This window comes from Peromyscus leucopus, chromosome 8b (genome assembly GCF_004664715.2).
Source record: "Peromyscus leucopus breed LL Stock chromosome 8b, UCI_PerLeu_2.1, whole genome shotgun sequence".
NCBI classification, from domain to species: Eukaryota; Metazoa; Chordata; class Mammalia; order Rodentia; family Cricetidae; genus Peromyscus; species Peromyscus leucopus.
Genome location: NC_051086.1, coordinates 95354514 through 95373774, shown reverse-complemented (window position 1 = coordinate 95373774; position 19261 = coordinate 95354514). Strand labels below are relative to the sequence as shown.

Genomic DNA, 19261 nt, shown 5'->3' with positions numbered 1-19261 from the left:
GTGTGTGTGTGTGTGTGTGTGTGTGTGTGAGAGAGAGAGAGAGAGAGAGAGAGAGAGAGAGAGAGAGAGAGAGAGAGAGAGAGAGAGAGAGAGAGAGAGAGCGCTCTTAGGTAAAGCCCCAGTGCCATGCCTGCCTGTTGTTATGCTCCCCCATAATGGCAACAGACTGTAAGCCCCATTAAATGCTTCCTTCTAGAAATTGTCATGGTCATGGTGTTTTGTCACATCAATAGAAAATTAACTAATACAGATAGTGTCTCACTATGTAGACCAGGCTGACCTTGAACTGAGAGATCTCCCTGCTTCTGTCTCCCCAGTACTGGGATTACATGCCCAACTTCTAAGTTTTATACAAGCTTCCCATTCTTACCACAAACATTCTAACTTGTATAGCATTCTTCTAGGAAACTCTAATAACCAAGTTTTTTAAATTAAATTTCTAGGTAATTTTTAGTTTATTTAGACAAACTGATTTTTTAGAATTTAATTTTAAAAACCAGACCAAGGGTTTGGGGATTTAGCTCAGTGGTAGAGCGCTTGCCTAGCAAGCGCAAGGCCCTGGGTTCAGTCCTCAGCTCCAAGGGGGGGGAGGGGTTAAAAAAACCCAGACCAAATTTTTGTGCATGCTTTAAAACTATGATTTCAGGGTTGGAAGAAAAAAAAATTTTTTTTACCTGATCTCCGATGTAGTCATGTAGCATTCGGATAACAGATGCACCTTTGCTATACGATATAGCATCAAATATCTCATCAACCTCAGATGGATGGCCCACACTGACCTGGCAGACAGTGTGATTCAGGGTTATGACAGCAAGCAGATAGCCTGTAACACTGAATTACATAAAAAGCTTTCTAGGAAAACCCTTCTAATGCTAATATTCTTCTGCCTTAACTTACTCATGAAAGTATATGACAACCCTTAACAAATAAGAGCAGTTAGCTTAAGACAGAATATACAGCACAATCACTGCTGGAGTCCAGTGTAGGGTTAATCCTGACTCTCCTTTGATGAAAGGCAATCTGTTCAAGCTCCATATTTCTTGAGTGTGTCTGGAGAGAATACCACGATGAAAACAATTTGATTTCTTCCACAAATTATAAAGGTTTAGAATAGCTGTTCTCAACCAATGGGTTGTGACCTCCAAGCAGGGGTCAAGTGACCCTTTCACAGGGGTTGCATATCAGATCTTGCATACCAGATATTTACACTATGATTCAATAATAGTAGCAAAATTACAGTTATGATGTAGCAACGAAAAAAACTATGGTTAGGGTCACATATAAAACATGAAGAACTGTCTTAGAGGATGGTAGGGTTAGGAAGGTTGAAAGCCAGTTTAGAACACTGGTTAAATACAAAGCAGGATAGTGACTCCAGTTCTTGGATGCAAAATTTATAAACTACAAGAGCTACCTACCCACATACAATGATGCACCTCCTCGCTCTTAGAAAGCAAATACAGGAAAATCACCCATGACTTTTAGGGTAGCCTAGGCTACATAGTGAGTTTTAATCTAGCCAGGGTTACAAAGCAAAATCTTATCTAAAAAACCAAAAATAGGGGGCTGGAGAGATCACTCAGTGGTTGAGAACACTGACTATTTTCCAGGGGACCCAGGCTCAATTCCTAATAGCCACATGGTAGCTCACAACTGTCTGTAACTCCAAGATCTGACACCCTCACACAGACACACATGTAGGCAAAACACCAATGTACATAAAATAAAAACAAATTTTTAAAAATGGTTGTAAAAAAAAAAAAAAAGGCCTACAAGATGGCCTAGTGGGTAAAAGAGCTAACCGTATGATACTGACAAGTCCGATCCTCAAAACTTACAGTGGAAGGAGATAACCAACTCTCAGAAGCTGTCTTCTGACATCCACACACATACAACACACACACTGTGGCATGTGTTCCCACCAACATAAGAAAATAATAATAAGCCGGGCGGTGGTGGCCACGCCTTTAATCCCAGCACTCGGGAGGCAGAGGCAGGCGGATCTCTGTGAGTTCGAGGCCAGCCTGGGCTACCAAGTGAGCTCCAGGAAAGGCGCAAAGCTACGCAGAGAAACCCTGGCTCGAAAAACCAAAAAAGAAAAAAAGAAAATAATAACAAGCAAAACAAAGCCAGTTGTGGTGATGTACACCTCTAATCCAAGTACTTGGGAGGCAAAAGCATGTGGCTGAGTTGGAGGGGGCAGCCTCATCTACAGAGTAAGTTCCAGGATAGCCAGGGCTACACAGGAAAACCTTGTCTTGAAAAACCCAAAAGGAAAAAAAAGAAACAAAAATAAAAAAAATGTTTTTTAAATCACAATCTATTAATAATAAAAGTTAAAAAATAAACAAAGAAAGTACAAGAGGAAGGCCAGGCCAAGAACTAGACAAAAGCACTGTGCGTTGATGATACTGAACTATGTCCAGATTGTTGAAACCAGTTGTGGTATTGCTCAATAGACATGGTTTCCTCATTAAATGCCCAGAGTTCCTGCCTCTACAAAGACAAAATTTATTCCCTACCTTAAAGAGAAATGTTATTTAGAATTTATTCTTATCAGTTCCAAGCACGGAAATATGAGCTAAAAATAAATCATCCAAGGGAAATCACCCATGCAGCTTTTCCTTTCAGAATTCTAAGCATCGTGAGACATAATAAATTATACTTATTTCACTAAAATGGTAGGAAAGTAGAGCTCACTTCAATAGGATGGCTGTTATCTAAGGCATCCAGTTCCTGGGCCCGAGTATAGTCTGCAGAAACAAACTGAGTCCAGATATCATACTCTGGAAAGCAGTGGTCTACACAAAGATACTCAATCCAGGATGCAAAGCCTTCATTCAACCACAGGTGAGTCCACCATTCCTAAAAAGAAAGAAGTAGAAACAAGTGAAGGAAACAAAATAATAGTCATTCCATCTTTTGAGAACCATGTCTCCCTTCTATTATACTTGAAAAATTTGTACTTTAATAACCTAAAATTCAACAGAAACCAGCTAGTAAAGAACCCATATTTGAGAAAAGAATAATAAAAGAAAGGCCAACTGATGGTAACATGGATAAAGAACTTCTTACTGCCAGGAGTAAAAAGGAGGAAGAGTTTTAAGTGTACAGAAGAGGAAAACAGAGCACATATGCAAAGACCAGATAAACAAACCTCACAGTGAAGAAAAAAAAAAGTTTAGTATTTGATTTTTTTCAATTTATGTATTTTTATTTCATGAGAATTGGTGGTTGTCTGCATGTAAGGATGTTGGGTCCTTTGGACCTGGAGTTACAGACACTAGTGAGCTGCCATGTGGGTGCTGGGAATTGAATCCAGGTCCTCTGGAAGAGCAGCAAGTGCTCTTAACTGCTGAGCCATCTCTCCAGCCCCTACTGGGGTATACTGTTAGGATCCCAGAACTTGGGAGGATCACTTGTTTCAGTTACAAAGTGAAGCCATGGTACCTGGCCCTGCCACAGAGAAAAAAGTTCTGGCCAGGCATGGTGGCATATACATTAATGCCAGTTCTTAGGAGGCAGAGACAGTGGGTCTCTAGGAATTTTGGGCCACCAGGTCTACATAGCAAGTTCTGGGTTAGCCAGGGCTAATCCTTCTCAAAAAAAAAAAAAAAAAGAAAAGAAAATAGAAAAAAGTTTAATAAAGAATGAGAGTCTCACTCTCCCCTACTCACTTCCCAGCAAGAACAATTTATTAAGTTCACTGCAACAGGGCATCAGGCTGGGCAGAAAACCAGAATATTGCTTGAAGCCAAGAATTTCTCTTTAAAAAACCCAAACCAAACCACAGCTATCAGGACCAAATAAAAAAACTAAAAAATTATTCACACAATGACTAGGAGAAACAGTGACTTGGGTTTCTATTTCTAAATAAATAGAAAAATAGTACAGCCTTATAAGGATTACATAAATGTAACAGAAATGTCATACATGGCAGGAAGTAGCTAAAAAGCAAACGATATTTAAGTATTTATGAAACAGAAAATTCAATCTGCTAAATGAGAATGAATAGTGAGCAGAACAGACCAAGAATAAAATCAGTAACAGATACAATTTGCAAGAGGTGGGGCGGTGTGGGGGGACGGGATTTGTTTCAGCTTACCATGTTGAAATGGCAATGTATAGAAATTAACAGCCATACTGGTCTAGAAACAGTAAACCTTTCTATTCCATCTGTACAGAGGTAACACTATTAAATATGTGAGGTTTTATCTCTGTGGGTGTAATCACAGAAACTAATAAAGAATTCTCTCTATAATGAAAACAAATGGGTGACAGATGAAAACATTTAGGAACCACCTTCTTAGAACACAACAGTCTAATTTTCATTGAAGTTGATTAAATCTCTTAGGAGAGTAATATAAATCGAAGACAGAAGCCAGAGAATTTTTGTTGAATAATAAAAGGGCACTTACACAGTTTGAAAGGATCAAATATTTTTAATATTAGGTAATAAAAGCTGTGCCATTTAGGTATTAGTAAGCGCCTGGTTCAAAGCTACTGAACACTAAACCTTTGGAACAACTGACATCGAATAAAGACAGTTATATAAACACAGTAAAAAGTTGTTTCAAAACAATAAGCACATATTCCCTCTGCTAAAATTTATTGCTGGTCATAAATCATCATATTTTCCCAAAGCTGAGCAAAAATATTTGGTAGGAAGCAAAAATATGTGGTGGTGCACACCTTTGATCCCAGCACTTGGGAGGCAGAGGCAGAGGCAGGCGGATCTCTGTGAGGCCAGCCTGGGCTACAGAATGAGTTCCAGGACAACCAGGACTACACAGAGAAACCCTGTCTCAAAAAACCAAAGAGAAAAAAAAAAAAGGAAGGGGAAGGAAGGGGAGGGGAGGGGGAGGAGAGGGGAGGAGGAGGAGGAGGAGGGGAGACTTGGTAGGAAGTAGCAGACTTGCTGCATTCAAAGAAAAGACCAAGGCAGGGTGGTGGTGCAGTCCTGTGACCCCAGCACTTGGGAGGCAGGAGCAAGAGAATGTCTATGAGGTCCAAGTCAGCCTTGTCAGCAGGCCATTATGAGCTCCAGGCCAGCCAGGACTATATAAAGACCCTGCCTCAAGAAAACAAAACAAGCCGGGCGGTGGTGACTCACGCCTTTAATCCCAGCACTCAGGAGGCAGAGCAGGCGGATCTCTGTGAGTTCGAGGCCAGCCTGGGCTACCAAGTGAGTTCCAGGAAAGGCGTAAAGCTACACGGAGAAACCCTTTCTCGAAAAAACAACAACAAAAAAAAACCTATAAGAAAAGCTTTAAGCAGCTAAAGAAAAGTGGACAAACTTATTTCAGAGACTGACTTTCTTTAGAAATGCTCTCAGCTAAGTCACAGTTGGAACACACCTTACTTTCTTGCTCATTTCTAATATATATGGACTTAACCTACATCCAAGTCAGGTTCAGTTCTCTGGCTATGAAGAAATTCTTTCACTACACAGGTGCCTCTAGTTGGTAAATATTAAACTCTGTATTTCAAAACACTAACATAATTAGCTTCCACAGATAGACTTTTATTTATAGTAAAGGGGAAACATCAGGTACAAAATACACAGGGTAACTGAAAACTCCAATTAGTTGGATTTAAGTATAACTTTATTCTGCAGATTAAAAAAAAAAAAAACTTTTATTCCATCAAACTTCATCTTATTTTAGGCAAATAAAAATGACTGTTAACAACCACTTTAATTTAATAAAGATAAATTTTGTGTTTATATAAATCTTATCAACTAGCAACTACATAACAGATAACTCAAGAAACTACAGTTCTGAAAATCTCACCACACAATTCATTCCTCTTTGTCTAAGACAAATTTTTCTCTAGTTCAAATTAGTATCTTAACATTCCCTATTTGCAAACAAATCACAGAAGTTTACAAAGTATTTCCTGTTAAGCAAATATGGTCTCATTTTTGTTCTCATAACACTCTCTCTCCTCTCTTTGCTAGGGAATCTAAGGGCCTTCAGCATGTTGGGCAAGTACCTAACCACTGAGGTATTTGCCTAGCCCTGAAAAATATTTTTGCAAAACAGACTTTTTAAAAGAAAATGTTTCTTGTTTTGTTTTGTGCGACAGGGTTCCCTGTGTAGACCTAACTGTCCTGGAACTCACTCTGTAGACCAGGCTGGGCTCAAACTTAGAGATCTGACTGCCTCTGCTTCTCAAGCACTGGGACTAAAGGCGTGTGCCACCAACTTAAAATAAAATGCTTCTATCATCCAATTTCTTTGGCACAGTATGATAGCAAATTTGAAACAGTGAGGCCAAAATAATGTGCAGCAGGACATAGATGGATATATTTGAGCACTTAAAAATATTAAATACCATAGTAACAAGATTTCCAAACCATTGATGGGCGAGTTCATGTCCCACAACCAGAGCAACCCACTGGCGTGATGAAGAACAGGAGTTTTTTGGATCAATAAGCAATGCGGTCTCCCTGTATTTAAAAAAATAAATAAATAAATAAAATGGTAAAAGCATTTCAATAAAAGCGAAATGAAGGAGGTTCAGGCAGTAAGTCAGATGGATTTATGCTAAGCTTTAGCAATATCAAGTTAACATTTTCTTGGCATTTTTAAGATTAATAGGATCCAGGAAGACAGAAGACTACGTTGGTAGACTTTGTCCAACATAAGATCAAAGACATACAAGTTTATCAGCATGCTGTCTGCTGACTAGGAAGACTATGATCATCAGGAGAGACTCAAGGGAGTAGCATCGGAAGACATTCTAAAGTCCCCAAAAGGGCATGGAGCAGGCTCACAAAGCTTAGCTCATCTAAAAGGCAACTGAAAGTAGAAGGAAAAATTGTTTACAGACTCAGTCTCAGAAACTATATAAGCCACATGCTTGTGATGTGTTGAAAGACATGTAAAAATCTGCCTAGAAAACACAAGAATCAGGGAGGCTCTTCAAGTTGGGTAATAGCTGTGTAACTGCTGGGAAGGAGCCACACCAATGAGCTTCAGCCAAGAACACAGCTAAAAGCGATACACGTGCCAAATGCTCCTGTTAAAAATATTGCACCCTCAGATAGTAGCACCAGAGAGGAACGTCCATCTGCATGCTTCAATATTCATGACACCCGGAGAGGCAGAAAAATGTACCCTGGAGCATAAAGCAAAAGCACTCATCTGTGAACAGAATGCAATCAGTGATTTGAAAGAGGGCAGAGTAATGTGTCATTAACATACCTATAAGTAACAAGGCCCCAGTTCTCCATGGCACCTTCATAAAATAAATATAAACATTTATTGATACATATGCATACTTTTCCTCAAAAATCACAAAATTCAAATAAAATCATACAATTCGGCAATAAAAGGAAATTTACTTTACCAGCTGCAAAGTCAGCAATAGCAATGAGATCAATTTTAGGCAGGGGATAAGGAACATTGAAGTAGTCTTTATAAAAAGGCAAGGTTTTAGCAGCAACCTATGAAAGTACAAACAAACAAAAAACATTCAATGAATACTTTGTTATGAGTCACACAGAAATCCACAAAGGAAACCTGTTTTAAGCCAAACTACCATAAGCTTCTAGAAATTAACCCCAGGGAATCCTACTTCCACAAGCTTTCTATTACTGGCCAAACTTGAACTATAACCTGGTATGAACAATATTACTGTATTTTCATGATAATTCCACAGAAAAACAAAATTCTGCTTTTATATTCTCTCTTTTATCCAGAGCCAGGTTTGAATCCATGACTTCATGCAATGATAAACATACACTCTCAGCCCTCTCTTTTCTATTTTCTAGATCATTATCTTATAAAATGTTAATCCAACATCAAGGTTGGCATATCCAAGTCTAATAAGTGAAATGAAAGTATTAAAACAACTTTCCAATTAAATCACAAATAACTGTACTAATAATTGATCAGAAATGTAAATTCCCCAACCTGGAGTTATGGACTGTTGGAACAATCCTCTTCAAGGACATTTACCTCTAGCGCAAATTTTCCTTGCTCTGCTTTGCCAACAGGGGTGTAAACACGGACACATACACCATCTTTTGACCTTGTCTCTACAAAGTCATATTCACCCACAACAAATGCCACCAGATATGTAGACATAACAGGTGTGCGGGCAAACTTCACTTCTACTAAATTTTCATCATCAGGATACGGTTTCCGGTCAATTACATTCTTCAGGGAAAAAAACAAAAACAGAAAACAAAAGCAAACTTAGAATGTCTTAATTTTAATCCCAGTTCATCAGTGTTTTTATATCATAAAGGTTTTTCCTCTCAGAAGGAAAATGATCTGATAAAGCTTTTTCCTCATCAGGGCAGTGGTGGCACATGCCTTTGATCTCCAGGGGCAAGTGGATCTCAGAGTTCTGAGACCAGCCTGGGCTACAGAGTGAGTTCCAAGACAGCTAGGGCTACACAGAGAAACCCTGTCTTGAAAAAGCAAAAAAAGACGAGCAAAGAAACAGACCCTAAAGGTATTCATACTGCAGTGTAAATGAATGTTCTTTTTAGGGTATCAGTCTCCTCTCTAGGAATGTTGGAGAAGAGAATGGCATTCTCTATGGAATTCTCTCTACCAGTAAGTAGGCAAAAACTACATGTTTTGTTTGCTTACTTTGGGCTTTTGGGAAAGGGTCTTATTCTGTAGTCCAGGTTGGCCTTGAACTTTCACCACCCTAGCAGCTATTAGCCCTCTACAGTCAAGTCTAAACTCCTGGTTACAGCACATTTTAAACAAGGTGCTCCTGGACCATACTGTTTAAGTAATGAAAGCTTATCTGGTTTATGAATGAGATCAGTAATAGTAAAGAGAGCATATTAAAAATATAATCAGTCAAAAATCTAATGTACTTTTTAAATATAGCTATCACTTCTAGGATTTAATGAGAAAGCCACTACTCTTACTTCAGGTAATATGTAAGGTTGTACCTTACTTATGTCCTTCGATTTTCAAAAGTAGATAACCTAGGCACGGTGGCTCATAGACATAATTTTAGTACCCAGGATGAGCAGGAAGACAGTTGTGAGTTAAAGGCCAGTTCAGGCTACAAAGTAAATTCCAGGACAGCCTTGGATATAATAGACCCTGACTCAAAAACAAAACAGCAAAAAGTGAGAATCTTGTCAGTGGCTCTAACAGAGAAGTTCTTCCTTGAGGAGAAAAAAAAAAATCAAAAGCAACCAAGGAAAATAAGACTTACTCAAAATAAAGAAAACTAATAGAAACACTTCTATGGTGTAGTATGTACTAAGCTAGGGGGTTTCACATTATCCTATTTAATAAACAAACTAAATATACCAAAGACTATTAACAGTTCATTAGCACATACATACCATGTTTGATAAAGCAACTCTGTCTTTAGGAACAACCAGCGAGATATCAAAAGTTGCTTTGATAGCAGGCTCATCCCAGCAAGGAAAAGCCCTCCGGGCATCAGTAGCCTTAAGGAAAACATATAAACTTATAAATACCATTAGATTAACCTCAGAGGCTGTATGTACACACACACACACACACACACACACACACACCATATAACAGCAAGCCCTCTTCTACTAATGTCTACGCACAACCTTCAAAGATTTAATGTCTACTCTGCCAGGAAACCAGCTAGGTGCTGACTGCAAAGTAAACACAATGTTATTACCACTGTCCCACCAGCAATTATTGGGAACTATTCTCCTAAACATCATAACAAAATGAGAATCGTTTGTAATTAATTCTTGCTTTTATTAAACTATTTTAACACTGCAGATTTAACATGAATAAATAACTTTATCAATAGTGTAGACACAACACAAAACACAGAACATGCTGGGTGATGGCGGCTACACAGAGAAACCTTATCTCAAAAAAGACAAAAACAAAACAAAAAACCAAAAAACAACCACAGAACATTTAATACCATGCTGTAAGGATTCAGATTAGGAAAAATATGAGAGAAGGTACCTCTGGCTTTTATTTTAAAGTAAAAATCATCAATACAGAAAAGAACACCATGTGGGGTAATAAAAAAGTAAAAATATTCCCAATCGCTGATGGACTCTGCTATTTATCTAGAATGAGAATCAAAACAGATGCTCTATCAATTCCAAATAGGTCATTTGTTTAATGGCGTTCCTATACACTGGACATAAAAACGTCACTATCTGGCCCAGTTATAGACCTCATTCTTTCTGTAACAATTAAAAATAGGATTAGGGAGATAGCTCAGTCAGGAAGTGTGTACTGAGTTAACAGGATTACATTCGATCCTCAGATTCTGTTTGTGGTGGTATTTGTAATCCCAGGGCTGGGAAAGCAGAGATAAGAAAAGACCTAGGGCTCCTTGGCCAGCTAGTCTAGCCTAATTAAAACTTTTGTTTTAAGCCGGGCGGTGGTGGCACACGCTTTTAATCCCAGCACTCGGGAGGCAGAGCCAGGCAAATCTCTGTGAGTTCGAGGCCAGCCTGGGCTACCAAGTGAGTTCCAGGAAAGGCGCAAAGCTACACAGAGAAACCCTGTCTCGAAAAGCAAACAAACAAACAAACAAAAACACTTTTGTTTTGTGGTATTGTTTGTTTTTCCAGACAGGGTTTCTCTGAGCAGCTCTGGTTGTCTTAGAACTGCTCTGTAGACAAGGCTGGCCTTGAACTCAGAGATCTGCCTGCCTCTTCCACCTCCAAATGCTGGGATTAAAGTCATGCACTGCCATGCCCAGCTCTAATTGAAACACACTCTCTCTCTTCTCTTTTTTAAAGATTTATTTATTTATTATGTACAGTGTTCTGTCTGCATGTGTGCCTGCAGGCCAGAAGAGGGCACCAGATCTCATTACAGATGGTTGTGAGCCACCATGTGGGTGCTGGAAATTGAACTCAGGACCTCTGGAAGAGCAGCCAGTGCTCTTAACCACTGAGCCATCTCTCCAGCCCTAATTGAAACTCTTAAAAAGGGGGGCGGGGGGAAGCACCCGAGGAATGATATCTGTGGCTGAACTCTGACCTCCATGAACACATGTATCTGCTCACATCTGTGCACCTGTTCACAGGAGTTGGAATGATGGTTCAATGGTTAAGAGCTCTCATTGCTCTTTAAGAAGACCCAAGTTTGGTTTCCAGCACCCACATCAGGTGGCTCTTAATTGCCTGTAACTCCAAATTCATGGACATTTAATACCTTCTTCTGGCTTCCTAGGGCACCTGAACTCCACATGTGTGCATGTAAACACACAGAGAACTAAAATAAAACAAATCTATTTTTAAAAGTAGGGCATGAATGGACATCTTTAATCCCAGCACTCATGGAGCAGAGGCAGGGAGATCTCTGAGTTTGAGACCACAATGGTCTACAGATAGAGTTCCAGGTCAGCCAAGGATAAAGGAGACGCACCCCCTCCACTCCCCCCAGAATAAAAGAAAGCTCTTAAAAAAACATGTTAAACAATTTTTGTTTGTGTTATCTGAGGCAGATCTAAGGAAACAGAACACTTTAAATTGGATGCTATCAGGAAACAGAAGTGAGCCAGGCTGGTGATACATACTTGAAAACCCAACACTGGACAAGCTAAGTCAGGAAGAGCATGAAGAATGTAAAGAAAGACAAGCCCAACTTACACAGTACCAACAACAAAAACCTTACTGGAAACCTAACATGATGGCTCAGCTGGGTAAGGGTACTTTGTGACAAGTCTAACACCTGAGCTCAATTCCAGGACCTGCAAGGTACAAGGGAAAAATCAACTCCCCCAAGTTGTTGTCGGACTTCCACATGAGTGCCACAGCATATAACTATATATTCCAAGTTAAAAAACTCTTCGGGGCCAGGTGGTGGTGGTGGTGGTGGTGGTGGTGGTGCACGCCTTTAATGCCTTTAATCCCAGCACTCAGGAGGCAGAGCTAGGCGGATCTCTGTGAGTTCAAAGCCACAAAACTCACTCTTGGCTACAGAGTGAGTTCTAGGACAGTCAGAGCTTTTACAAAGAGAAACCCTGTCTCGAAACACATACAAAACAAACAAACAAATAAGCAAGCAAACACTTTGGGGGTAGAGAGATGACTCAGTGGTTAAACAGCACTGGCTGCTCTTCCAGAGGACCCGGCACCTACATGGCTGCTCACAACCATTTGTTACTCCAGACCGAAGGGTTCCAACACCCTCTTCTTGATTCCACAGGCACTGTATACACATGGTCCACAGATATCCAAGTAGGAAAAACACCCATACATATAAAAAGTAAGTCAATTAAATAAAAACACAACTGTTTGTGTTCCAAGCTAACTTTTGGCAACTGATGGATTCTAGGGGAGGGACAGTTATTACCTTCAGCTGCGTACCACATGGTACACCTGTCAGTCTCCAATAGATAGTTCTAACCCCACGGCCACACACAGACAGTCCTGGTTAAAAATCAGAGTCAGGGCTATAGAAACGGGAGAGGTTAAGAGCATGTACTGCTCTTGCCTAAGACCTGATTCAGTTCCCAGCACCTATGTAGGGGACCTCACTACCTCTGTAACTCCAGAGGAACAGATGCCTGACATCTGTGGGCACTTCAACCTACACACACACAACATACACACACACACACAAAATAAAAAGTCTAAAAATGTTTATGTATATAAAATCAGAGTCACCACGTAAAACAAAAGGCATGAATGTGAGAAAGGGACTTGGAGTGGGAGGAAGCTAAAAGACAGAGAAATACACCTATGAAACTGTTGAAGAACAAATTTCACAGTAATATTAAAAACCAACAACAGCAGCCAAGCACTGTGGCGCAAACCTATAATCCCATCATTTAGGAGGCAGAGGCAGCAGATATCTGTGGTCTACAGAGCAAGTTCTAGGACAGCCAGAGCTACAGAGAAACCCTATCTCAAAACATCCCCAAAAGTGTGAGGTTTTTTGGGTAGGTGGGGAAGGGAGTTAAATCCTAGAACAGTCCACAACCAGGTGCAGTCACCAAGTCAATCGCCCATCACCGTGCCTTGGAAAATTGAGGAAATCAAGGACTTTCTGCTCACAGTCCAGTGGAAGGATGCCAAATCCGTCAAGATCAAGAACAAGGATAATGTGAAGGTCAAGGTCTGTGGCAGCAGGTACCTTTACAGCCTGGTCATCACAGACAAGGAGAAGGCAGAGAAGCGGAAGCAGCCCCTGCCTCCGCTTTGGAAGTCAAAGAGCTGAACTGAACCAGACTGCTGCATTTGACTATTAAAACCCTGCAAAGTAAAAAAAACAAACACAAACAACAAAAACAAAACAAAACAAAAACTAGAGATGTGCTACAGCTAAAATTCGAGGATAAATGTAAAGAAACAATGGCCAGGCAGTGGTGGAGCACGCCTTTAATCCCAGCACTCAGGAGGCAGAGGCAAAGGCAGGCAGATCTCTGTGAGTTCGAGGCCAGCCTAGTCTACAGAGTGAGCTCCAAGACAACCAGGGCTACACAGAGAAATCTTGTCTTGAAAAGCCAAAAAAAAAAAAAAAAAAAAAAAAGAAAGAAACAAGAAACAAGAAACAAGCATACACAAATGTGCTAAGTCTATTTTTGTTTGTTTTGGTTTATTTTTGACGGGGTAATACGGGGTAGCTATGGCAGTTCTCAAATTCGCTATTCAGCCTAAAACAACAATAAGAACAAAAGCAATTCTGATTAAAATTCATTACATGTATATTATTACCTGGATAGATATTCTTCTCCAACTCATATCCTTTATTCCCTCTTTTTCTTTTAAGATTTCTTCTTACGTGTGTGAGTGCATACACACAAGGGAGAGCAGATCCCCTGGAGCTGGAGTTGTTCAGTTGCCCAATATAGGCACTAGAAACCACCAAACTCAGGTCTTCTCCAAGAGCAAAATGGACTCTTAAACAATGAACTATCTCCTCAGCCCTAGTTATCTCCTTTACATAGACAGAAAAAAATCCTGAGTATAAAATATAAATTCTAGGGCCAGGCATGATGGTGCACTCCTTTAATCCCAGCAGAGACATGGACTTCAAGGCCAACCTGGTCTACAGAGCTAGTTCCAAGACAGCCAAGGCTACACAGAGAAACCTTATGTTGAGAAAAAAGAAAAGAAACAAAACAACTAACAGAATTACATTAGTGGTTGGGTATGTGTGCACCTTTAATCCTAGGACTCAGGAGGCAAAGGCAAGAGGATCTCTGTGAAGTTCAAGGCCAGCCTGCTATACAGATGAATTCCAAGACAGCCAGAGCTACATAGAGAGACCTTGTCTCAAAAAACTAAAATAAATAAATAAATAAGCAAATAAATGAAAACCAAAAGGAATTACACTAGTGAGGAGCACCACCTACCTCAAACTGAGTGACAGCAGCATAGCGCACCTCTCCAGCAGGGGTGGTGTATTTACTTCTGTAGAAGCCTTTCATTTTGTCGTTCAGCTCTCCAACAAAATCTATCTTTAAGGTTCCTGTACCTGTGGTTGAAGATAAACAGAGATCTTTTTATGGAGATGTTAATAAATACAGGTATCAGAAACATGCCCTGAAGACACTATATTCAATTGGCTACTACAATGTTCAAAGCATTTCCTTTCTCAAATACTCTTTTTGGCACTGAAGAGAATACTATACTGATTGCTGTAAATGGTAAACTAATCCTTAAAGTCTTGTTTAGGGTGACTGCTTAGAAAACAATTTCAGTAAGTCTCAAATTACCACAATATATAAATCAAGAATAAGAAAGAAAACATTCATTATTTAATATCTAACGCATGTTTCTGTGCATGAGACTTCCGACTTCACCAAGTTGGAGGTAGTGACTCCCCTTTTTTAGAAGAGGAAATGAGGGCTGAAATTTTAAAGTGGCTTTCCAAAGGTCATACAATAAGTAAGCAGCAAGGATGTTTTTACCCAAAACATGTTCTCTGCCAATTATACCATGTGATTAGTCTTTTTAGATAACTTTATGCACAAGAAGAGAAATGCAGTCAATTATTCTAAGCTTAAAGACAGTATTTGTTTGATCCACATAGAACACTGATGCATATTCTTGTAAGGAATTATAGGAAAGAGCAATTATTTGATCAACTATAGGGTATAAAATGAACTCTCAGAATCACCTCAATAATCTGAGCACTAATACTAAAGAAAGAAATTACTAAATGGAAGCGAAAATGCAACCTAAATACATATCCATATTGTTTTAAGAGCAAAATGAGTTTTTGCCTCTATGTTCAACTTTTGCTTTTCTGTACTGTTCTTAACAATAGAATAAAGATAATTATATCTAGCATTCACCTGCTAAAGTCAGCTTCATGGTAAAACAACAATCCACTCTACATCTCACAGATCAAGTCACACAAAGAATTTTTAAAAAATGTTGACTGATCTTTTCCATATGCCTACTTATAATAAGATCAGGAGAAAGTGAGCCTAACAAATTAACGACATGAGGAAAATGATTAGCCAATCATACCAGACTTTCATACCCTAATATTTTAGATTGTCATTTTGAAATGCTATAAAGCCTGACATTCATTAAATGTCATTGACTTTTTCCTCCTTTGACTTATCTTTTTGTATGGTCTTAAAGTCAAATTTCATGCCTAAAACTGAATGTGCTCTTTGGAAAGGTTCAAAGTCATGTAAGTAGAAGTCTATACAACAGGCAATGGACAAAGGCATCACTCACCTCTACTTAAAAACAAGTGCATCTGCTACATGGCTAAAATCATTTTCCTACATGTCACTAAGTCATTCTGACAGGTATTTGAGACAGAATTTCAGACTACAACAGCAAAGTAAGCACTAGTCAGAATAGTGTCACATTTTTAAAATAATCATGTGGAAAACAACACTAACAGCTAACTAAAGCTCAACCGGTAGACATCTGTGATAGGCATAGTTTGAAAATCAGACATTTGATCTGTGACATCTCCAGGGACAATAAATATGTTTTGGTTTGTGGTGCTAGGATGAACTCTGGACATCATGAATAGTGCTAAGAAGGTTCTCTGCCACTAAGCTATATCCCGAACTCCAGTGAATACTTTTGTCTTTAACAAGAATAGCTGATTCCTAGGACAATAAACATTACCACAGTTATAAGACACTACTAGAGTCTTTTTTATTGACAGATTAATAATGGATAGTGAGAATAACTAGGGCTGGAGAGATGGCTCAGCAGATAAGAGGTGGCTGCTCTTACAGAGGTCCTGAGATCAATTCCCAGCAACCACATGGTGGCTCACAATCATCTGTAATGAGATCTGATGAACTCTTTTGGCATAAAGGCGTACATATAGATAGAGCACTCATACACATAAAATAAATAAATAAATCTTAAAAAAGGAATATGTAATGTAAAAATGTAAGAAAATAATTAATTGGTTTATCCTCTAGTCTCTATAGGAATTTAATATATACTAAGATTATTAAAGTTTTCAAAGAAAATACAATAGATTATTTTTCAATTCCATTACCCTTAGTGGGAACTGACTGATGGACTTTTCTGTTATAGATCCACAGATGAAACTGGCAGTCGGTTTTCTAACATAACTCATATTAACAGTAAATTTACTTTCACTTTTTCCTATTTGGAACAAAAGTGGGTTTAAAACTCATAACTAAATAAGAAAGGCTGCTTACACTTTTACTTGGTTTTAAATCTCCAAGGCCATCAAACCATAACAAGATACTGACAGTGACCACTTCCAAAGAGTGGCTTACTAAACAAAATACAAAGTATTGGAAAGGATAATTACCTGAAATTCAAACAAAACACAAGTTAAATGTTTTTTAAATAATTCATAAATTAGTTTCACATTATACAATACTAATCACAAAGTATTACTATTAATATAATTTTAACGTGAGTAGAAAAAAAGGATTTTTGACAAATTTCATTTATCAAACACCATGATAACAAACTTTTAATAGACCTTTAATTTTATACCTATTCACATGCAACTACATTGTTTCCTCAAATTAGATACTTAATTTCAATATATAAACTACTTATGTTTAGATGGTAAACCTTTAAAAACATATATAAAGACAGCTTAGTGGCCCACCCCTTTAATCCCAGCACTTGGGCAGATCTCTCTCTGAGTTTGAGACCAGCATGGTCTACAATGTTGAGAGTTCCAGATCAGCTAGAACTACAAAATGAGACCCTGTCTCAAAAAACAAAAAACAACAGAAAAAAAACATAAAATGATTAAAATTAAACAACTAAAATAATCACAACATCCATCAAAAACACAAATGATGAAAGCTTGAGATTATAATTATAAAACTTACATATCTTGAGCTATTTTAATAAGAAATTTAATAAGCTTACTAAATGCTATAAAACTGAAGACCAATTTATATAAAAGGAAAACACTAAGAACGACTATGTTTCTCCATTTGATACCACTTTACAGGACTTTGAAAATTGTTCTCAGGCTTTCAGACTTAATAAAGATCATGGAATATTAATATTATAGAATGTCAGTATCAGAGATGTTTTACTTAGCTATCTGATAACTGCTACAATTGGTAAGTTTAAAGAGATAAAACACAAAGGCTACTAAAGGCTAAAAATCATAAAATTATGTTCAATCTTTACTCAATCATCACCCAAGACATGTTCTATAATCTGATAAAAATCTGAAAAGATAAAGAACCTTTTCTTTGTTTTTGCCTGGCGGTGGTGGCACACACCTTTAATCCCAGCACTCAGGAGGCAGAGGCAGGCGGCTCTCTGAGTTCGAGGCCAGCCTGGTCTACAGAGCGAGTTCCAGGACAGGCACCAAAACTACACAGAGAAACCCTGTCTCAAAAAAACAAAACAAGGGCTAGAGAGATGGCTCAGAAGTTAAAAGCACCGACTGTTCTTCCAGAGGTCCTGAGTTCAATTCCCAGCAACCACATGGTGGCTCACAACCATCTGTAATGAGACCTGGGGCCCTTTTCTGGCCTGCAGGCATACATGCAGACAGAGCATTGTATACATAATAAATAAATCTTTAAAAAACAAAACAAAACAACACACACACACACACACAAAAAAAAAAAAAAAAAAAAAAAAAAAAAAAAAAAAAAAAAAAAAAAAAAAACTGGGCTGGGGATGTGAGAATGTAGCTCAGTGGTAAGGGTAACTGGATTTGCTATTGGGGCCTGCATGAGGCCCCTCCGGGAGTTTCCCGAAGACTGAGGCAAAGGATTACCCTGTCTGTCCTTTGTTGATCTACATTCATTGGTCCAGTGTTTTTCCTTACCACACATTCTGCATACACCAGAAGGGGCATTCTGTTGCCATTGTTCCTTGAAGAAACATTGCTTCTAGGAATGACCTGTCTTATAGTCCCTTTTCAAATGTCCTTGCTTTCCACATTCAAAACATGTAACACTCCTCAAACCTTTTGAAATTGCTTCTCCTACCCACATATCATCATACTCATGAGCCTCAACATTAATTGTGTCTCTAATCCAATCTTACAAAGGTGCAGATCTTGCCTTTAACGGCCTGATTATTCTTTTGCATGCTGCATTCGCATTCTCAAAGGCCAAAGCTTCAATTATTGCCTTACTAGCTTCTGAATTCGAGACCATTCTCTTTACTGCTGAAGCCAGTCTTTGTAAAAAATCTGTGAAAGATTCTTTTGGGCATTGCATAACCTTTGTAAATGACTCAGGTTTTTTTCCTGGTTCCTCAACTCTGTCCCATGCATTCAAGGCTGCCGTTCGACATAAAATTAGGGTTTGGACATCATATAAACATTGTGTTTGTACCGAAGCATATTGGCTGATCCTGGCAAACTTGTATTCCTTTATCCCTCCATTGTTTTTCTATGTTTTTAGCTTCATCCTTAAATCAAGTTAAAAACTGCAGCCTCTGGCTGGGTTCAAGAACAGCTTGTGCGGGCTCTCGCCAGTCCTGTGGTACAATCCTATTATATGTTGACCAAAAGTTTAACATTTGCTTTACATATGGGGAATGCATGCCATAAGATACTATTGCCTCCTTAAACCTTTTTAAACCTAACATTTCAATTGGAGCCCAAATATTTTGTGTAATCATTTGATCAGGCAACTGCTATACGGTTACAGGATATGACAAGGGCCAAGACTGGAGGCCCGGGACAGCTTGCAGAGACAGTTCTCTCCTGCTCTCATGGGGCTCCAGAGTCAAGCTACAGAAGCAGGCTTGATGACAAGCACCACCTTGCTGGCTGAATTTATTCCTTTAATAAAAATTTCTTCCCATTTTTTCTGTCCTTTAATTTTTCTTTTTTCTAAATAATTTGGATTCTGGTTCTGATAGACTCAG

General features: G+C 38.7%; 1 protein-coding gene across 4 annotated transcripts in view; it reads right to left on the bottom strand.

Annotated features, from left to right (window-relative positions):
- Npepps (aminopeptidase puromycin sensitive) overlaps positions 1–19261 on the bottom strand; it is an 89602-nt gene that overhangs the window by 29722 nt on the left and 40619 nt on the right. For 3 of the 4 annotated variants that reach the window (XM_037201294.1, XM_028869070.2, XM_037201292.1), the window contains 8 exons: positions 14299–14420; positions 9326–9433; positions 7965–8165; positions 7354–7450; positions 7209–7242; positions 6337–6451; positions 2701–2865; positions 675–779 (listed from right to left, as the gene is read on the bottom strand). In XM_037201294.1, coding sequence (XP_037057189.1) covers positions 675–779; positions 2701–2865; positions 6337–6451; positions 7209–7242; positions 7354–7450; positions 7965–8165; positions 9326–9433; positions 14299–14420 — 947 coding nt within the window. Of the gene's footprint in view, positions 1–674; positions 780–2700; positions 2866–6336; positions 6452–7208; positions 7243–7353; positions 7451–7964; positions 8166–9325; positions 9434–14298; positions 14421–16593; positions 16692–19261 lie in introns of those variants that run through there. The other variant, XM_037201293.1, reaches the window with a different exon arrangement.